Source organism: Prunus avium, chromosome 6, assembly GCF_965620075.1.
Source record: "Prunus avium chromosome 6, drPruAviu1.hap1.1, whole genome shotgun sequence".
Classification (NCBI taxonomy): Eukaryota; Viridiplantae; Streptophyta; class Magnoliopsida; order Rosales; family Rosaceae; genus Prunus; species Prunus avium.
Window position 1 is genome coordinate 39,115,506 of NC_142289.1, and position 22,225 is coordinate 39,137,730.

General features: G+C 37.5%; 1 protein-coding gene and 1 non-coding gene across 11 annotated transcripts; both read left to right on the forward strand.

The window, feature by feature from the left end:
- The first annotated feature begins 1,655 nt into the window (after positions 1-1,655).
- LOC148294176 (small nucleolar RNA R71) lies at positions 1,656-1,762 on the forward strand. Its single transcript, XR_015836913.1, has one exon. It is a non-coding gene; the product is annotated as a small nucleolar RNA R71 (small nucleolar RNA).
- Positions 1,763-8,139: 6,377 nt separating this feature from the next.
- On the forward strand, positions 8,140-14,002 carry LOC110759028 (oxidoreductase). 10 transcript variants are annotated; one of them, XM_088255325.1, is made up of 11 exons: positions 8,144-8,450; positions 8,538-8,677; positions 8,802-8,944; positions 9,219-9,335; positions 10,060-10,389; positions 10,487-10,547; positions 10,691-10,729; positions 11,737-11,849; positions 12,859-13,111; positions 13,207-13,253; positions 13,661-14,002. In XM_088255325.1, exons 5-11 carry the CDS (start codon positions 10,282-10,284, stop codon positions 13,838-13,840), a joined length of 801 nt encoding a protein of 266 aa, XP_088111451.1. In that variant the 5' UTR covers positions 8,144-8,450; positions 8,538-8,677; positions 8,802-8,944; positions 9,219-9,335; positions 10,060-10,281; the 3' UTR covers positions 13,841-14,002. The 10 variants fall into 10 exon arrangements, with proteins under 10 accessions (XP_088111453.1, XP_021816728.1, XP_021816729.1 ...); XM_088255326.1 differs by having other exon boundaries at positions 10,278-10,389; XM_088255324.1 differs by having other exon boundaries at positions 9,294-9,335.
- Positions 14,003-22,225: the final 8,223 nt, after the last annotated feature.

The window sequence follows — 22,225 nt, forward strand, 5'->3', positions numbered from 1 at the left end:
ATGTTCCTTGTCGAACATTGATCACAGTATCTGCAGTGGCCATGAAAGGGCGGCCAAGAATCAATGGAAGATCCGCACCCGGAATAGGAGCTTCTTCCATTTCTAGCACCAAAAAGTCAGCTGGTAAAATGAGATCATTTACTTTCACAAGTACATCTTCCAAAATTCCTCTTGGATATCTCACTGATCGGTCCGCCAATTGAATGCTGACAGAAGTTGGTTTAAGATCACCTAAGTTAAGGGCTTCAAAAACAGAATAAGGCATCAGATTAATTGAAGCACCTAAATCAAGTAAAGCTTTGTCAAACAATTTATCTCCAATTATGCAAGGAATTGTAAAACTTCCTGGATCTTTCAATTTGGGAGGGAGCTTCCTTTGCAAAACAGCAGAAGCTTTTTCCGTTAGTGCAACCGTTTCATGATCTTGGAATCTCCTCTTGGTGGTACAAAGGTCCTTCAAAAACTTTGCATAACTCGGAATTTGCTTGATTGCATCCAAGAGAGGAATATTGACTTGCACTTTTCTGAAGGTTTCCAATATTTCCTTGGCTTGTTGAATTTTTTTGGAACTCATAAGCCTGTGAGGAAAAGGAGCACGTAAGATTTCTTCGTCAGTAGGTTCACGACTTACCTTCTCCTTTCTTGCCCTTCTTGCAAGTTCATGCTTTGGGATCCACTCGGATGAAGAAGCTGCTTGCTTATCTCTCTCTTTGTTGCTTTCATCCTTTTCTTTAGGCTCAGCCACTTGTTCAACCTGCATGTCATCAACATTGTGAATCAAATCTTTAGACCCATTTATTTCACCAATTACCTTACCAGTTCTCAAGGTAACTGCTTGAACATGCTCACGCCCAGTTGGATTAATCTCTGGTTGGCTAGGCATCATACCAGGTTCCCTTTGACTCAAAGCTTGAGCAATTTGTCCCACTTGATTTTCTAGATTGGCAATGGCCTTATCCGTTTTCTGCATGTGGGTGTCATTCCTCTGCATGTAGCTTTTTGTCTCAGTGATGAAACTATCTGTGTTTCTAGCCATGGAAGCAACAAGTTCTTCCAAAGATTTTCCTGTAGATTGTGGTTGAGGTGGTGGTTGTGGTGGATTGTAGTAGTGCATTTGACCATGAGGTGGGCGAGTATGTTGTTGACCTTGAGGTGGGTGAGTTGGCCCTTGAGATGGTTGAGTTGGCCCTTGTTGAACATTCGAATTGTCACTCCACCTGAAATTTGGATGATTTCTCCACCCCGGATTGTATGTTTGTGAGAAAGGATCATTCTTAGGCCACTGATTTCTCTGAAATGAGCCCACTGCATTTGCTTCCTCATGTGCCAAGGGACAATCCTCAGTGTCATGACCAATTGTGGAGCAAAATGCACAAACCTTGGATGATCCCGGTGCCAATTTCTTCACCATGTTGGTTAGGTTTGCAATCTGAGCTTCCATACTAGAAAGGGTACTTACATCATAGGATTCCCCTTTTCTGACTGGTCTTTGCCTTGAATTATATTGGCGAGCATTTGCAGCAACAAGATCAAATATTGCTCGCAATTCTGTTGGAGTCTTGGTCATTATAGTTCCTCCTGCAGCTGCATTCACATTATTTTGGTCCGCTTCAAAAAGTCCTTCATAGAAGTGTTGCATTAGAAGCCAAGCTTGTATGTTATGATGCGGACAAGTGATTAGAAGCTTCTTGAAACGGTCCCAATAATCCTGGAAGCTTTCTCCCGGCCTTTGCAGAATTCCTGTAATCTGACTTCGGAGTTCATTTGTCCTTTGTGCTGGGAAAAAATGTTGCAAGAACTTTGAAGCAAGATCCGTCCATGTTGTGATGGAATTTGGAGGTAGATAGTGAAGCCATTCCTTTGCTGTATCCTTTAAACTAAATGAGAAAAGTCTCATTCTTATCTCATCACTACTCATGCCTTCGATCTTTATTGTGGAACACACTTCCTCGAAGTCTAGGATATGTGCATTAGGATTTTCTCCAGGATTTCCCAAGAACTTAGGCAATATGTGTATCATGCCCGATCTCAACTCAAAGTTTTCCAAAGTGCTTGCGGGATATACTATGCAAGATGGTTGTCCAGTTGTTGGCGGTGAAGAGTATTCTTGCATAGTAAGTTCCGCATTTGCAGCTGCTGCCGCCATTGGTGAAGGTGGAGGTGACTTGACTTTTGGTGAGCTTGGTGATGATGAAAATGGCGAGAGTGAAAAAGGCAATGGAGTAGACACAGCTAGTTGGATGTTCCTTTCTCTCAAAGCTTGAGCTTGGATATCTTCTACAGTGCTATCTAATGAAATATCCAAATTCAGAAGGGACATAAGCAAAATGTTCCTGCAATAAGAAGAAAACAAAAATAAACTCAAATAAAATGAAATGACAAACAAAGAAAAAAAATGAAAATAAAATTAAGTACTCTAAATATACTCAAACAAAACATATAAGCAACCGTGCCAGTTCCCCGGCAACGGCGCCAAAAATTGTTGCATTCCTAAAAGGACACAAATTAATGTGCAAACAACCAATTAAAAATACCCGCAAGTGCACGAATCTATCGAAGTATAGATTGTATAAGTACGGGGTCGATCCCACGAAGAACTTGTCGGTTGTCTATAAGTTCTAATTCGAGTACAAAAAGAACACTTAACTAACACACCACAATGCACAAATGAAAATTTGAAACTAAAAAGAAATATAAAAGAAACAAACAAAACAAAACAAAAAAAAGAATTGTGCTGTGAACAGTGACCAGCGACCGGTCGTTTGTTAAGAGCGACCGGTCGTTTTTTTGTCTGGCGACCGGTCGTGAGGTAAAAGCGACCGGTCGTTTTAGTACAGAGTCGAAACTTCAGAATTATGTGCTGAGCGACCGGTCGTGAGACACTGGCGACCGGTCGTTCTTGGGCAGAGTCGTTTTCTCTGTTTTTCCAGTTTCAACCTCTATCCAGTGTTTTGCCTATAACTTTCCAACCGTACGTCCAAAATTCACGTTCTTTATACGGTTGAATTCAGCACAGAAAATGGAAGAACACCACGCGGACCAAAAGTCCAAAACAATTACGGAAACAAATAGAATTTAGTAACAAAGACACGTAACGTGTCAAACACGCAACTCACACACACATTGGGGGGGGGGGTTTGATTTGTTTGAAGTAACCTATTTCTATTGCATGAAAGTAAATGGACTTTTAAATTAAATGAGAATGGCGGAGATGAATTATCAAGATGTGAAATCAAAATGTAACAAACACTAGGGTTTCGGAATCCACCCTAAACAATTCTACCCAAGTTCATGAATACTCAAGTAATGAACTCTAAACGTGTTGATGAAGATGTTCGCAATCAAGACCATGGGTCGTGGCTCAAGACGCATTGATTCTCTCTAATATACGTAAAGTGCATGGTTCGTGCTACAATACTTGTGCCCTCCTCATAACCGAACCTAGGTATGGTTCGTACTTCGATTCAATTACAAGGAGAACCCATTAAGTTCAAAGAGAATATGAACATCACAAGAATCCTAATAGCATGGTGTTTACATTAGGTATTCAAGAAACCAATTCACATAGATGATTCTTACTTCATCCATTTATTGCTTAGGATAACATGAGGATACACATAATCCCAACAATCTCAAGAAGCATGCTTTCAAAGGTGATCAATCAAAGAAGAACATACATCAAGGATAGATTAATTTGGTGAATTGGAATTCATCAACAATATCTAGAAATTCATACACTCAAGCATCAAAACAAAAAGGTAATCATGTTTAGGGCTTCAACCTAAGCCCTAGCTATGAAGTTTAGTTGCTCATACTTATTCCAAATACAAACTCAAAATAAAATTAGAAAGAGTTTACAGATTTTGAGAAAATGATGAAAGCTTCAAGGTCATCAATGGTGGAAGCTTTCTTCTCCACTTTGCTTGGCTGCACCTTGGCTTTCTCCTGGCTCCAAACTCTCCAAAATCTGCTCTCAATGTGTAGAATGATGGAATAGCCTGGCTACCCCACGTTCAATAGCTCATCCAAATCAGATTGCAATTCCCTTTGCCTCCCTCTCTCCTCCTTTCCAGCTTTTACTTTTAGTATTCTAATGCAAAGTCTTCACCCATTGTCTTCTTGTCCCCTTGCAAATGATGAAGCCTTGTCCTCACAAAGATGCCAAATGCTTCAGAAAATATCTCATCTACTAAGGTAAATTCTTGTTACCAAGTGTTATGGTAACAAGAAATTAAGATGACACAAAGGAGGTAAAAGCTGGCCAAATCCGGATTTCCAGAGCTGTGGTAACATGCTGGATTGGTTGGATAGGCAATACTTGTCCAATGGAGCTCAAATTTTGATATGTTGTAGTTAACATCCATTGGAACAAGTCTCATGAAGATCATGACCTCATTCGAGCACCGGAGCATGTTGATCCCAGGCCAAGAAGTTGACCTACGAAAATGAACAAAAACAGAATTTATATCAAATAATGCACTTTTAGCTCATTTTCATACAAACCAAGGTAAAACCTATTAAAACACAAAAAAGAAGTAAAAAGGCTATAAAATGTCAAGAACTAACTCAAAATAGTGGGTGAATAACATGAAAAATCATGTGTAAAAATGAACCGAACAACACTCATTAGCATAATGACCTTGCTTTTTGCATTTGTAACATCTGACTTTGCTTTTATCTGTGCTTTTCCTAGGGTAATTCTTTTTCCCTTGTCGGGGGCTTTTCCTAAAACCTTTTGAATAACCTTTTGACCATTTACTTTTTCTAGGGGTAAACCTTCTTTTACTATAAAATTCATTATCATCTTTGAAGGAATCTCTCCTTCGGGAATAATGGCGTCTTTTACTAAAGCGTCTATCATGGCTTCTTTTGACTTGTCTAGACGGCGGGACCGGTGCTAGACCATATTGTTCACAAAAATTACCTAATTCATACTTGGCATTTTTACTATCGGTTTGGATTGATTTTCCTATTTTTAAATCTACACACATTTTCATACCGACTTGATTGATTGTACTGATTATATTACCGTAAGTTAACTCATCATAATTAATTTGACCTGATTCATTGCTTAGGACCGTTCTAATCTTATGGGCAAATAAATTGGGGAGACCATTAATAAACTTTTCTTTCCAAAAGGCTTGATTACTGTCATCTCTAAGCATGACTCTGGAAATGAAAACATCTTTATACCATCTAAAATCACTTAGCTTAGGGCATCGAAGATTACTCAATTGATCATGTATTCTGGCTGTTGTACTACTGGGCGTTCCTATGAAATGCTCAATTATTGTATATAAAAGGACATTGACTCCATCTTCTATGCTTGTTCCTACTCTTTCATCTAAAATAGGGTAATTATTTTCATATGTTTTAAAGGCATGAATTATTGTAAGCTTGGCGGCTTCTGTGAGATGTTTATCCCACCAGAAACGAAGTGTTCCTGTAAAACCTGTTTCTAAAAGGGAAACTATTTCTGACTGTCTTAACTGATGATTAGTGGCATAACTATTGGCTACCATAGACATATGTTGTAACTTATTAAGTATTTCCTGTTCAGATAAACCATCTATGTTCCATTCGTAAAGCTTGTCGGAAGACACTGAAAATTGGCTTTGGGTTCTTTCTTCAAATTGAACATCTGGAGGCGTAGGCTTAGGATATCAATTTTTGGTAAGACTTGTAGGATTAACTTTGCCTGTTAAGCGACTGACTTTAAGACTCTGGGCATCTTGATGAACTTGGAGATTGCTAAAGGCTTTTTCTATTTTAGAAATATTACTAGTTTCTGAATCTAAACTTTGGCTTGATTCTACAGACATGATTGACTCACTATCAGAATTAACATCAAGACTTAAGACTTTAACTGAGGCTTCTTCTTCCTTTCCTTTGTCTTTATCTTTATTAGGCTTTGGTTTAATTGGGGTTAATTCTTGAAACATTTCTTCTATTTTACGCATTGTTGGACTGACTTTTAGGGCAGATTCTGGTTTTAACTCAAAGTGGACTAAAGGCTTTTCTTTTCTAGGCTTAAGAGCAACTTCCTGTGTGATTAATTTATCAACTTTTGTTTCTATCTTATCTAGTTGCTTACCTATTACTATTAGGCTTGTGTTGGCAAAATTACTTTGTTCTATGACCTTTTTTACTGGCTCATCTTTTGACTCAGCTACTTTGTAAAGGCTTGCAATAACTTTGGTATTTCTATGATTAATTATTATCGTTTCAACTGGGGGGTGCGTACTGACAACTTTGGTGGCATCGGCTTTTTCCCATTTTTCCTGGGTTAAAGTAACTAACTTTTGACCTAAATATTTGGCTTCTACATAATCTAGATAAGGTGACTCAGACCTAGTTGCTTTGAGATATTCTTTCCACTCATCGAAAATTTCTTTTCTTTGAGCTTGGGGGAAAGCATCATGATACTTGGCCTTTCTTTCGGCATTTTCAGGGGCTTGGAAATGGGCATCTAATTTTGACCAATGAATTTTAAATGGTTTATTAAGAACTCTTAATTGGGCATCACAAACATAGGCTTCAAAAACTGAATCTTGCATATCTGACCTAGTAGGTGACTCTGGCTGTACTGGCTCAGGAGGTGCAGTAGGGGCTTTGTTGTAACTTGGTTGAACTACTTGCTTGGCCTTTCTTAATTCATTAATTTTAAAATCAATTAAGGCTTTATCGGCTTCTAAATATCTTTCTGTAATTGAAGATGATTCTGCAGAAGAATGTCTTGCTGGAGGCTTAAAAGATTGACTAGGCGTAGGTAATTGTTCTAATTGAACTGTTGACTTAATTGGCCTATCAAAACTAATTTTAACCGTACCATCTAAATAAGGCTGAATATAATCTAAATCATTTAAACTACGTTGGACTGGCTTAGGGGGGCATTCAGTGGTTAAAAACCATTCTTTAGGTAAATTGACATCTGACCACCTAATCATTTTAGGGACAGTAATATTAGCATTTTGGGTATGACTTTGAATTAAAAGCGTTTGATTTTTTGGGCTTTTGCTTAGAGCTTGGAAATTGATATTGGTGCCTGTGACTTTGTAATAAATTCTATAAATTAAAGCTAAAGGTTGGGTACCTGGTAAAACATTATAACCGTGTGTTTTAATAGTTAAAGTTAAAACTTTCAAAATATGCGGATCACTAAGGCTTACAGTAAAATCTGGATAACAATCAAAATGTACTGGACCATGACATAGACTTGACTCAATTATTCCTAAAACTCCTTCTTCAAAATCTTTAAATCTAGCATCTCTTAAACTTAATAAAATTGCAGACTTAAGTCCTAATTTAGTGAAGGGCTTAACATCGACTTGAACTAATCCTATATGTAGAAAATTATTGCCTTCTTGCCTATGCTTCTTAATTGCATCAAGATTAAGTAATTGACATGTTTCATGTTCTTTTCCTAAGGCATAAACTTGTTCTACTGTCTTAATATACGTAGTTTGCTTATATGCATTAATTGACCATTTTTGCTTATAAATTTCTTTATTAGGGACTTTGGGTATATTCCAATCATTACAATGTAATTCTGAACTAGAAGACTCAAATTCTAAAACTTCTTCATTAACTATATCTGGAACTGGTTCCAAACTGGTTCTAGAACTAGAAGAATTAATTGAATTGGTTCTAAATAAACGACTCATTTTGCTTACGTGGAAAATTTAAATTAACTAAATTAGAAAGACTCTTACATGACTTCCAAAATAGAAAGACTCTTGGGTAACTCCTAAGACTGACTCTAAGGTACCTAAGAACCTATGGGCTACTCTCTCTCTCACATTCTCGTGCCTAACCGCTCATGCCTCTACCTGGGACTTACTGTTTGGTAAAAAGGTCTCACCTTATGGACTTTTGAGAGAGAGGAACCTAAGGAATTAGATAACTAGGAGTAGGCTTGGAAGAAACTTTAGAGACTGACTAAATTAAAAGAAACTTGGGAGACTTGCTAACTCAGAAAACTTAAATCAGCCTATATATATATATTATAATTTTGAATTGATTTGACGATTATATCGTTGAGTTTATCAAAGGGACTATTTAAGAGCACCCATATTAACTTTAGGAACCATGAGTGATACAAAAAATCTTCAAGGATGCAATGCAACGTGATAGTTTCGCAAACGTAGAGAAGTTTTATTTTTATATGTTAGAGGTATGCTCTCACTTCTCTCTCATCACTAGAGATTTAACCGCTTCTAGATCGAAGATTTCCGACCTCCGAATTAAAAGCTTACGAGGTCGCCAGCCACCGTAGGGTCTCCGGTGAGGACGAAGGAAGTGAGAGAATGGGATTGAGAGAGAAAGCGGGATGGACTGGGGAGCGACCATGACGGCGCCGGCGATGGAGAATGGAGGGGGCGTTGGGCGGTGGAGGAGAAGTGGGATGGGTCCTGGGCAGTTTTTATTTTTTACTTCTTGAACGGCAAAAAGTAAATTGTTTAGTCAATTTTTGGCTCCAAATACTGAAATAGGCCTAATCCAATTAATCATACAGCTCCCTTGTTATATTAATGCAGATTTTCTTGATAGATTTATAGGCGTTTGGCTTAATACAAACTCAAATCCGTAACGAGAGAACTGAAGAAACCTGGGAGCACTAAAATCCCGTCCCCCGTCCATCCTTCGCCCGCCGTGAGGGTCGGTTGTGAATCAGCAGGTTTGTGTTTCGTTGTTGCAATACTTTCTTTTAATTTATATCCATTTTTTTGTCCTTCTTATGTGATGGATTCTTAGATTCTCTACATATACTTTCTCTTTCTTTCAACTTTTGCGCCGTGCAGTCCCTGAAAACTCTGCGTCAGCGTCGTCTATTTTTATTCTTAGAATTGGAAAAAGTAAAAAGGTGCAATGACATTATGGCATTGATTAGGAAATTTCACTCCTTGGTCTATTGGTTGAAAGAGGGTCTTCTTCTGCTGTAATGGTAAGTTGTAATTAACTAATAAATTTACTCATGCGTACATGGTATTTGGTTTATGATCCTACTGGTGCTGTCGATGCCTCCACTCCAAGTTGCTTTATCAAACTTGTTTTGTATACATTTGACGGGTTGATGCATCACTATGGTAGCACCGTGCTCATTCATGTAAAAAAATTTAAACTTTTTTAGTAATTCTCTTAGTCAACTGGCCTAGTATGTTTACTCCTCATTTGGTTACTATTCTAGACTCTTTTACAATTTGATACAAAATTTTCAGAATGGAGTAATCTTTCTAGTTTCTTACTACTTTGGGGTGATTTCACGGGTAGTCTTTCAACTTTCTATTTTTCAGTTCCAGAAGTGCGCACGCCAACTTCAGATAGTTTTTTGAAAGGTTAGTAGAATTCAGTTACCATTGCTTCAATCTCCATCATCTTGCTGTTCTGTTTCACCTACTGGAATCCCATCTATAGTTTTAAGCTTTATTGAGGAAGTGGATGTGGGTTACTTTGATGAGAAATAAATGGTGAAAAAGATCTGTAGATTTGACACTTGGTTTAGAATTATGATGGAGGCTGTGTTGGAAAGCTGAACTGAGCTGGGTAAATCTAGCGAAATGCATGGCTCTTTTCTGGGAAAAGCAAAAGGCTCTTGGTGGGGGATTAAGGCAAAAGGTTTATGCAGTTGCAGTGTGTTGGTTGATTTGGTCGGAGAGAAACAAAAAGGACTTCTGAAAACCGTAGTGGGGAGGGGGAGTGCAGAGTTTGGGGGACAAAGTCAGATTTCTGATTTGATTATGCACATTAGTTTCTTCTAACTTTCGGGATATACCATTTTCTTTTATTTTTCCAGATTTGAGAGCTGTTGCTTGCTAGGAGTCTAAGTGTTTTTATTCACTTTTTGCTATTTTTGGGACAGAGGACTGTTTTACTTTCATTGATGTATTGAAGTGCACATCTTGCTCAATATCATTGTACTCTATTGCGAAAGGAATAAAATATTTTCTCATAAAAAAAAGGTCTTTAGATCCCCGCCTCCTCTTTTTCTCTATACACACATACACACACATATCACACTGCCTATATAATTGGTCTTCACTGGTTTTTATTGTGTTATAGGTTTTTTGACATTCTCTTTTTAACAATCTCCAAAATCAACAAATGCTGACACTATTCAAATAAGTGAAATAAAAGAAGGTGATGTGAGTTATAAGCCTTGACAATCTGGGAGAAATCTACTGTGCTCTGCTCATCATCCTAAGCACTTGCTTCTTTTAATTTTTGTTCATTTCATGATGATGCTTTGATGTCCATACCTTGTGTGGTGGTTCTGACAGAGGAATGGAAAGAACAGAGACTATAGATAATTTCAAAGTTGGATCTCTGCCGACTTTAATTTACATTCCTGACTTCATTACGGATAATGAACAAACCATGCTTCTAAATAAGGTAGAAATCCATATTTGTCTTACATATTCCGTCCTTCTTTCCCAATGATTTATTTTTTTATGAAAATTCTCAGTATGCTGGCTTCATTGCTTTATAGATATATGAAGCCCCTGTATCGAAGTGGAAATCTTTAAAGAATAGGAGGCTACAAAACTGGGGTATGTTTGTGTTCTATGTGGGTTTATGTATATTGGTTTTCTATATGGTGTTTTTTATATCACTTGCATATAATACCTAGAAGATATGGAGGGAACTCCATCATATTGACTTTGATTAGTTTTTCCTGTCTTTGAGTGAACAGGCGGTACTGTCCATGAAAAGGGTCTTCTACCACAGGATTGTAAGTGGGAAATAATTTATTTTATCACATGTGGAGAATATTTGCATTTCACAAATTGATGTGTCATTGGGTGTTTGGTGAGACCCCACTAGAAGCAATTTTTCTAGGGGTGGGTTTCCGGGTATGGCTTTGATGCACTTTCTGAGTGATACCAATATAACAGGACTTGGCTTTGCATTTAATGGCAATTTGGGGGGGGAGGGGGGGGGGGGGGGGGGGCGGGGGGTTTCAAATTCTTGGCGCCAACGTATCTGCTTTGCTTCAGATTATTCCTAGTCATCACTTGTTATCATATGCTGCCTATGCTTTTGCATTTGGTATCTCAAGTCCTTTTGGTGTGGCCTTTGAAATCATAATAGATAGGAGAACCGAAGGTGCTGTGTCCGATTTGATATCTGCTATTTCAATGGGTCTAGCATGTGGAATGTCCATCTTTGTAGCAGTAAACCTTCTATTAGTGAAGCAGAGAAATAATGGAGAAAGAGAGAGGGCAAGAGGGTGACTGAGAGAAGAAAAAAGAGGAAGAAGAGAAAGAAGAGAGAGAAAATGACAATTTTAATGGAGACTTAGGCGCTACATTACTATATATCGAATTCTGTATGACATTGTAAATATATTTTTCAGTTGCAAAGCCCCACAACCCAAATAGTCCATGTGGTATCTGTGCAATTCAACAACTCATGAAGTTATTGCCTCCACAGCCAAAAAAAATTATATTGCCTCTACAAGTCATAAGTCAGCTTTAAATTTGTAGAACTTCCATAGGATGCGGAGACTCGTTTAGTGTTCACCTCAATTTGTGGAGATAATTTTAGTGGCAAATTTGTTGGCCTCTTCTTGTAGGAAGTGCAAAACTAATGATATAGAGCAATACCTTTAGAAATTTCTATGTGATTAAGCAATTTTTCATAGTATATTGCCATTTCATGATTGTTTGTGAATTATTTGTCTAAAACAATAATCTCTCTCTCTCTCTCTCTCTCTCTCTCTCTCTCTCTCTCTCGCAGTGCCCTCATGGCTAACCAAGATTACATACAAGATATATGAAGAATCAGGGCTTTTCCCATTGCCAATTAATCATGTCCTTATCAATGAATACCTTCCTAACCAAGGCATTATGGTTCGCCCGAAACTCAAGGCTTTTATTGGTCATTGCTTACTTTTTACATTTGCATATTTTTGTCCTTGTTTTAGTTCAATTTTCTCCGTGTCCTTGAAATAACTTAGTTCTTACAGTTACAAGTCCTTTAAATTTTATTTCAAAGTTTTGAAAATTAAAAAGAGAGGGATTACAACTTTTTCATGGATTTGAACCCATAAAATGAACAAGTAATACATTTCAAGTCCATTGCTGACAAGAAAACGTTTACCTGCCACTGCTTTGACAATCCACAGTAAGTTTCCACTCACTTCAAAATTGCGTATTAGTGGTAAAAAATGTGTAGATTTGAATTAAGGAAGGCTATGTATGTGGTTTTTGATTGGATCTTTGAAAGATGAGGCTCTGAACAAGACATCAAAGTGCCTTTGGGTTTCTCCGAATGTTTGGATTTATGGATTTGAACCATTAAAAATGTATTTTTTTGTCTCATAATTCATGGAGATATCTGTCCATAGCATTTGTGCTGCAATGAGGCTGTTGTCTGGTTGGGATGGAGGAATGAGTAGATCAGGGAGAGAACTTTGTTTCCTAATCTCAAAATTTACAACACATTGGAAAATCCTGTTCATGTCTGACTTTGGTTACAGAAATCTGAACCAAAAATATAATTAAGATATTTAACAATTTTATGGACTTAAAAGTGGAGCAAGATACAAGGACCAAAATATATTATTTTGAACTTTCTTTTACTTTTGATTTATTCTTATTGTGTGACTTGAACTTTGCCATGCATTTGCTTGGCGATGGCTTGTCTTTTGATTACTTATTGCTTTTCAGTTGTCCACTAAAGGAGTTTTCCAATGAATTAATGTTTTTGGTGTTATGTTGGATTATTCCGTTGGAAATTTGAGCCTGCTATACTTTCCTACATTATTTAGCTGCAAGGTGGATGCGTGTGTTCTTATTACAACATTTCTTCTTTTCTTTTGGCCTGAGCTTCTCCTTGCAATAATTGTGTATCATATAGGCACACCAGGATGGGCCTGCTTATTATCCAGTTGTAGCAATCTTGTCCCTCAGGTCACCTGTTGTTATGGACTTTACTCCCCATTCAAGACTGACATTGTGTAGAAGCACATGCACAAATGATGTTGAGGATACAAATTCTGATAGGGGAGTTATTAAGATTGATACAGATAAGTCAATGGATGAACACCATCCTTTTCCTGTCATATTAATGCCGCGCAGCTTGATGATATTCAAAGATAAAGCATACTCGGGTTTGTATCTTTTTGTTAAAGTAACAGCTCGATCTCTAGCTATTACTTCTTTATTCTAATAGAAAATCTGAGCATGTCCTCCTTGTGATTTTCAGATTACTTGCATGCTATCAAAGACAGTGAGGTACAATGTTATAATGGGGTAAGATTAAATTTCCCCCCCTTTTTTGGTAAGAAACAAAAATGTTGTTAAAATTGAGGAACAGTTCAAAGTATGAAAGCACCAGCAGTCATACCTATGTAGAAGAGCAATGATAAAGAAAACAATACTACACATTGAGGAAAGAAGAAAATCAGTCTAAAACACACTTCTCCAAACCCAAAGGTTCTTAGGACTTCCAGAAATTCGTGCAAAAATAGATGAAACTGAACCCCATAATGAATCAAAATACATCATTCTTATCCAATAGATCTTCAATTGTGCTATGTATTTTTGAAAGGTTAGTTGTGCGTAATGAGCCAATAGAATTTGCATATCAACTCGGTGCCAACATAAGTTACATAGATTGGCCTTTTTCCAACTGTTTTCTGTTATCCTTTTTTGTTCAGGCTGTAAACGAAGTAGAAGCTCAACATGGGCAATTTATGGATCATGCTTCGTCACAATTGGATGGAGCTGTTGATGTAATGAAAACTGGGGTCCTCAAGAGTATTCATAGAACTACCCCTAGAATTTCATTGACATGTCGATTAGTTCCAAAAGTTCATAAAAATGTGTTCAGGTTTTAGTATGTGGCAAGTCTAGTCTATCTGGAAGCTTTTCACCCGTAAGAGCTTCAGACGATGACCTAGTTTGATGCGGGTGGTTTTCACAGAGATGTGAGATGTATTATGGATGATTTAACAAACTTTGCCATACTACAGAAAAATAGAGCGAATTCATTTCTTTCACCAATGATCAATTTATATTTTATATTGCTTTTATTTTTTGTCAAAAATATTTTTTATTGATTTGATTCTAGCTGTGAGGCATGAGCCTGTTTAACATTTTCTTTTTGGTCTGGACAAAAAACAAATAGTTACTTTCAGACACGCTGGTTTGTAAATTTATATCTCCAGCTTAGGTTTTTTTTTTGGACACAATCTCCAGCTTAGTTATACATATCAATATTTTTTTTCATCTAGTAATTTCCAAAATAGCATATATATGGGCTTGGAATGATCCATTTTCGAATTAATAACAAGATATTTTATTATTTGAAATTCGTTTAATCAGTCATTTGAAAGGAAAGGGTGCATAAAATTAACCCAAAAAAAAAGGGTGTATAAAAAGTTGGGTGTGGATATAGATAATAGGCTTATTTATGTATATGCCTTCTGTGCTTTCAAAGCTGTCTCAGATTACCACCTGTGCTTTGAAACGTCTCAAAATATCCCATGAACTTTTAAAAGCTATCTCACATTACCCGTTCTGTCACAAATAAAAGACGTTCCGTTACGTCGTTTGGGCCCACTTCTTTTCACTTGATTAACATTGGAGAATTAGGATTATTCAGAATTTGGGTGAGAAGAGGAAATTGGGAGAAGAGGACTAGGCTAGGGTTTATGAAAATCTGAGGTGGGGTTTGATTTTGGGAGAATCTGGAGAAGAAATCGCGAGTTTATAAGACTCTAAGATGGAGTTCGAAATTGGGAGAATCTGGAGTAGAAGGTTAGGGTTTATGAATCTGTGAGTGGAGTTCGGATTTGGGAAAGAGGGAAGAGGGTCGCACAATTTGGGAAAAAAAGAGGAAGGGCGATTTCAAATTTAGAGGTTCAGCTGGTTCTTATCTGACTCAATACTGACTGAATTGAAGAAGAGATGGAAATAGGAGAAGCAAGGCATGCCGAATGGTGTCATTGTGGGAAGTTAGCACATATGCAGACTTTGTGGACCACTTCAAACCCAAGGCGGAGATTTCTAGTCTGCCCAACTGTTGCTTCGATTCAGCTGCACCAAAATGGTTTCAACTGCATCCTCAACTTGTGATACTCGCAAGTGCACGAGCCGTTTGGTAGTATAGCATATGTAAGTGCGAGGTCGATCCCACGAGGATTGGTGATTGAATGATCCAATTTGTTTCCCCTACACAAAATAGAAATGAAAAAGAAAATAAATAAAACAAGAAAAAAAAGGAAATAACTCAAGCAAATAAGTTCCCAAGTTCAATTAGATTAACGGATTGATTCTAGCTAAAGTATGATTAAGCCATGGTGTTTGGTCATAACCTTGTGTTCCTAATTCCCTAATTTGATCATTTGTTGTCTAACCTAAAACTAAGCATTAGGAACCCATTAAGCATAGAAGAACAATTTAAACAACCAAGCATGTATCTAATCCCTGTTGTCGAATGTCCATACATACTCTTCCTATCCCTAGTTCAATTCGAATTAAAGCATGGTGTCTACTCTTAATTCAAACCAAGATAGCTAACATGCAAGCCTAAATGGTGATCAATCATTCAAACTAGCATATTAACTTATAAGCATAATGAATAAGAACAAAAACCATAATTGAAACTTGGAAACTAATTAAACTTGAATACTTAAGAAAGAATGTACATTACAAATAAAAGTAAAGTAGAACTAAGAAAACTTGAAGGAAAATTTAGTAAACTCATTTTGTTACAACAATTGACAACTTGAAAGGAAACTAAGAGAATTTGAGGGAGAGAAGGGAAGGGAGCTCTAGAGAAGTGCTTGAGAGCTCCCCCCCTTGGGGTGTATTTTGAAGCTTGAAGGCTTCTCTATTTATAGGGCTAAGAGGGAGGAACATCATGATGAACTCCCACACCATCCTTCATCTTTTGTTGCACCTCAAGCTTTCATCACATGGGTTCAAAGGTGGTCAGATGTGGCTGCCCTTTGCTGCCAACCCATGTGATTGCCTTTTGCTGCCAACCCATGTGGTTGCCTTTTGGTTTCTGAAAAACGAGTTTTCTGAACCAGTCTTGGTGTAGGAAGGCCAGAGGTTTCAAAACCTATCCAATGGAGCTCAAATTTGGATATGTTATAGTAGACACCCATTGGAACAACTTTTATGAAGAAAGTATTCCCATCGGAGCAGTAGAAGTATGCGTTTTGGGCCTTGCAATTTGGATGCCGAACAGAGACTGGAATTGACTTCATTTCATTTATGCTTTACATGCATGCACATGCTTTCTCTATAATAACTCCAGCATGTACCAACTTGATCCTTTAGACTTTCATAGCTGGAATGCCTCCCCACTTCACTCATTATGTTGGATCCAAAGTCAGTTGCAGCATGGGTGAGGCACATGGCTCAAAGGAGGAGACAAGGCTCAAAGCTGGCAGCTGCAAATCCTCCTGAGCATGGTTCAGTGTTGGACGGGCTAAGGACTCCAGACATGTTCAATTGGGCTGAAATTTGGATATGTTATAGTACACACCCAATGGAACAACTTTCATGAAGATCTTCACCTCATCCGAGCCCCACAGCATTCTGATCCAAGGCCAAGAAGTTGACCTACGAAACTGGGCTGGAAATGGGCTGTAGCCAAAATTAGTTTGTCTTTAAGCTCATATTCCTCATATGCCAATCAGCCCATAACATGCATGGATTGCATAATTTCCTATCCAAAGTCATCATTGTTACCTAAATGTCAATTAACTGAAAGATAAACACAAAAAGGATTAAAAGCACAAGTTTAACTCAAAAACATAACCAAATCATAAGCTAGAAGGGTACAAAATAATATACAATTATGAACCGATCAAATACCCCCAAACCTAGATTTTGCTAGTCCTCGAGCAAAACAACAGGAAAACAAAGATAAAAACAAAACAAGAAGTTAACTAAACCACTTCCGCAGGTAACTCGATTGCATTGAGCATATGCAACAAGCCTTTAAACCTCTAGGCATCCCTAGTAGGAGGAGTTGTGTCTCCTGAGGGTTTAACAGATACGATACCCACAAACGTTTTACTAACTCTACAAAACAAAGTAGTTAGAAAACTTATTAGATTTGTTAGTCCTTAAGCAAAAACAAAAACCAAAACCAAAACAAAAATAATTACAAAAACAAAAACAAAAATAATTACAAAAACAAAAACAAAAATAAAAGAAATAAAAATAAAACTCAAAATAATTACAAAAATAAAAACAAAACAAAAAACTCAAAACAATCTTTCCGAACATTTTCTGAAGAGAAATGACTCATGCACATGACTCAAAAGTTTTAACAATAAAAGCTCAGTTTTTTTTTTTTTCAATATTTACAGGGTGGCAAAGTTCAAAACACAACATGCTCAAAGTGTAGTAGTGTGATAGCCAAATGCAACAAATTCCCCAATCTTAGTTTTCACACAATTTCAAAAATCATACCAAGCACAAATGCAACTTCAAATCTCACCAAAGTTGTCCTCTCACAAATGAATCACTCAGACGAGGGCTACAATGCAACACTCAGTTATAAACATGAGATTAAAGTTAAATCATAAGGGACTTAACTCAAAAATAGGAAGATGAAGAACTTGCATTAATATGATCTCAAGAAGGATGCCAAACACTTAAAAGTAAGAAAATGCATGCAATTCAACCACATGACATTTAAGATCAATTTAGGTCTTTAAGATAGGTTGTAATGGGGCCAAGGGTGTAAGGTGAGTGAGAAATGAAGGGTATGGATAATACAAAGTCCAAGGAACTCAAAATGTAAGAGCATAAAATAATTGTTTACAAGACTTCGAATCATCATGATTAGATTTTTTTCTTTTACATGATCAAAACTCCTTATACCTTCATTTACATTGATTCACACTCCTTTCCAAACACCAATTTATTTTGAAGGCCCAAAAATGAATTTTCAATCAACCACCACTTAATCACAACTTTTTTTTTTTTCTTCTTTTCTTTCACCAATTGTGTGAATTTCTCTTCTTTTTTTTTTTTCTTTATGTAATATCCCTTCCCAAACTTAGCATGAAAAACACATCCGAATTAGAGCTCATGAGTTCCTTAGAAAGGTAAATATTTATTTTTCGGGCTAAGGTGAGGAAATATAATTGGTAAAATGAAAGAAAAGGTTTACATGTAGGCTCAAAATGGTTAACAATGGAAAATCATGCTTAAGCATGCATAAGGTTAGCTTGAAAGGCACAAACGATCCAAAGAGGGCCTTAATATCATTTCTTAAATGTCATGAAATCAAATTGCAAAAGAATGAATGACTTTTAAGTGTTCAACCAAATCAATGAATAATGAGATCAAACAACAACTTTGATGACAAGAAAATAAGAGTATGTGTATAACACTCATGAAATGAAGCACAAGGCTCAAAAGCTCACATTATATGGTTATATAAGTCTAATTTATGCTTGATACAATTCTTTGGGGTCATGCAAATCCTTTAATTGGAAAATTATGAAACAAATGGCAAGTGCAAAGAAGGTTTCGAACATATCATGCTAGAACGATGCCAAAATTTTATTTTTTTCATAATTAAATAATAATAATAAAATGAAATCCAATTTTAAGTCATGCAAACATTTATCACAATCTCATCATAAGTGTTCGGAAAGTGACTCAAAACAAAACAAGACTCAAAATAAAACAAGCAAGAAATTAATTTAAATTTGTTGTTTTTTTTTTTTTTTATAAAGAAAAACCAAATTTACTTGCTAAACTCCAATACCCCCAAACCTAGAAATGAACATTGTCCTCAATGTTTAAAAATTAGGAACAAGCAATGTCATAACAAGAAATGAAAGGTACTAAAGTAAGTAAATATAAAATCACAAAACACACAAGAATTAAAATACAAAAATAAAATAATTACAAAATAAAAATTACAAAACAAACAAACAAATAAAAAAGAAACGAAACAGTAAAACACTCGAAACCAAAAGTCCTAAACAAACAATCTTACGCAAACCAAAACCCAAACAATTGAAAGCCCAACCCAAAAGAAGGTTAACCCACTTTGAAACCTAAACAACAGTGAAAACCCGACCCATAAAGAAATTCGAAGCCCACACAATTTTTATTATTATTATTTTTTAAGATGAAACGTGAATTGGGAGCGCAAAGGCGGGATTTCTGAAAAGAGAAAATGTGGTCCCTAATGTCGTCTCATGGTTAGTCACGGGCAGCAAGCAGGAGCCACGTGTCAACAGATAGAAGTGCCGCAGATTTCACAAGCGGAAATTACGGGCTCATGGAAAGGCGCGAAGACGACTTTGCTGAACGCGTCCGTTCAGAAAAGACACGTCGTGATAAATGAGTTGGGTATGGTTGGAAAGTGAGAAGGTTGTGGGACTCAAGGAATGCTAGAGATTCAGAAAATGTTCAGACGCTGCAATGGCTAGGGTTTGTCAAAGACTATGTCTATAAGAAGGAAAAAGAAGAAAGGGTGAAAAACACAAACTCAAACACACAAAAGAGAAAAGAAAGAAAGAAAAGAAAGTGAGAAATCAAATGGCCTCTTCCTACCCATTTTCGTTGGATCTCAACCTAGCTCCACCGACTCAGACACGGGGCCAAGCAGCGGCACCAATATGGATGCCCTACTTTGCCTCCGCACGGGGGCCTGTGACAGTAACTGACTCAATACTCCTGGACAACGATGTTGCCATTGGAGTGGCTAGAAATTTAGTGACTTCTAAAGATATACGTGTGCTGGGAACAAGGGATTACAACCGGGTCATGAGCGATGCCCTGGCACTAAGCGTGCAGAGTACGGCAACAGTCGCAAGTTTGGGTCATCGCCTACTTGCGAAGTCTCATGAGGTAGAGGTGCTAAAGGGTCAGTTGGCGGCGGAGCGAAGTATGGTTGAAGAGTGTCAGAGTGCTATAAAAAGCTTGAAAAGGGAGAGGGCAAGGATAGTGGAGGTGAATCGACACCAGCTAGAAGTATTGCGGGACGAGAATAAAAACCTATCAAAGATGGTAGAGTTGTATTCTCGCGACATGCGAAAGCAGCTGGAGGACCTAGACCGACCGAGTAAACGCAAGCAAGCAGATCGCGAGAGTAATTACGCTCAAGCTAAGATTGCGATCTTTGGGAGCTCAAGTGGTGAGCCCCAAGAGGCTGTGCGTGAAGCTCCGGAAGAGGATAGCCAGAGGGCCAAACTCAAAGCTCCAATGGACGAGACACCGAACACTGTGAAGAAATGATTTCTACTACTAATTGTTGTTTTTATTTTATTTTGGTTGTTTTTATTTTTGGTTATTTTGTGTCGGAAATAAAAGAGTAAACTTGCAGAAGGAAAAAGAGAAAGAAAAAGAAAAACACACTTCCCAACTAAAATAAAACAAAGACGACAAACGGAAAAGAAAACACATTTCCCTAACTAAAATAAGACAAAGATGATAGCCGAAAGGGAAAGGCAAAAACACAAAGCTCCAGAAAATGAAAGCAACGGGCAAAAACATAAAACACCAGAAAACACGGAAAAAAGAAAAGTAAAGTGAAAGTAAAGGTGCTCCCCCTTGAAGCGATTAGGTCGAGCATGCCCGGGAAATCCGAAAGGGTGTCGACTCCTTCATCAGCATATGTCTATTTAAAGCACACCTCTGCAAGCGGATGATACCCAGCATTTCTTCCTGCAACTCAAGGAAAAAAAAAATCCAGAAACAAAAAAAATGGCATCCTCATGCACTCACCTTGATGATCTCAACCTTGAGCTCTCACTTGCACCACCGAATGCCCAGACAAGGGCTCCTCCAACTCCTGTCTTCCCAAACTCCACATATCATCACGGCACGGCCTCAAACTTTGCTGAGGCAATACCGAACTTTGCTGAGGCAAGGCCGAACAGAGCAGTGCTGCTGGGAGGCATGATTGGCAGCAAGCTCACACCGGCAGATCATTGGCATATAGCACACAGGTCTGACAAGGTGGCAGTGGATGAGTCCCACACTTATACCGCGCTCCAAGCGGTCTCGGCCACAAATCTGGGCTTGCGCCTACTGGCGAGGACACGGGAGTGTACAGCGCTGAGCGAGGAGGTGGCTGCCTTGAAGGCTATGGTGGCGGACTTGCAGAAGCGGCTCTATTGTGCCACTCAGCATGTGGAAGCACTGCAGAGGAAAAATGATGACCATGTAGAGCTGCTGCAGATTCTACAAGTGCGAGACAATAGAGGCAAGCCATGATGAAGATGAAGATGAAGAAGAAAAAGTTGTTTTTTAATTTTTTTTTTTGTTTTTTTTTGTTTTTTTTGTTTTTTTGTTTTTAAGCAGCGTTTTGAAATAAAATAAAACTTTGTTTTAACACTCAGAAATAAACTAACTAACCATACCACGTAAATAAATACATAAACTAACTTAACAAAACAAAAACAAAAACAAAGACTCAACAGAAAAGAAAACAAAGAAAATAAAAATAAAACAACTTAATTTAAAAACACACGAATATACAAGCAACTCACGGATGACCAGTTAAGGGCCTCAGAAAACACAGCCAGGGGATCCGGGAAGGTTGGAGGGGTCACAATGGTCCCGCTTAAAACCCAAACTTCTTAGACACCGAAGGTGTCGCCTAAAGAACTCCTAGACACTGTATTGACGGAAGTGCTTACTGGAGTTACCAAAAGTTAGCTCATATGAAAAATAATTTTTTTATATAAATTTTTTTAAAGATATTCTCGTAAGAAAAAGAAACAAAGAATTCAACGTGGACCAAAAGGCAAAAATAAATACGGAAATAAACATAATTCAAAGAAGAGAAAGGATTGAAATGCTCCCCCTTGAAGCGATTAGGTCGAGCATGGATGCACTTGGAGGTCGCGACTTCTCCCACTGCTACACACTTCCCATTCTTATGATTGAGGTTGCCATCTCTCTCCATTTATTATTGAGCTATAATAAATTGCTAAAACAAACACAAAAAACTTGAAATATAATTAAAAGGATGAGGAAATAAAAACTAAAATGAAAAGGAAAATCAACACACATCCAATTTCATGCTTCAAAGTAACAAACACCAATGGGTTGTGTAAGCTGGGACTTAAACCCAGTTCTCTTGCTTGTTGGGCAATTGTCCTTTTCTGTTGGACTACAAATACAACTTGTCCATTAATGTCATTAACTTTAAAACAAGAAATTGTCCAGTTAAGAAAAAAAATAAAATAAAGTAGGAAAGCCAAATAGAATCAAACAATGTTACCGATCCC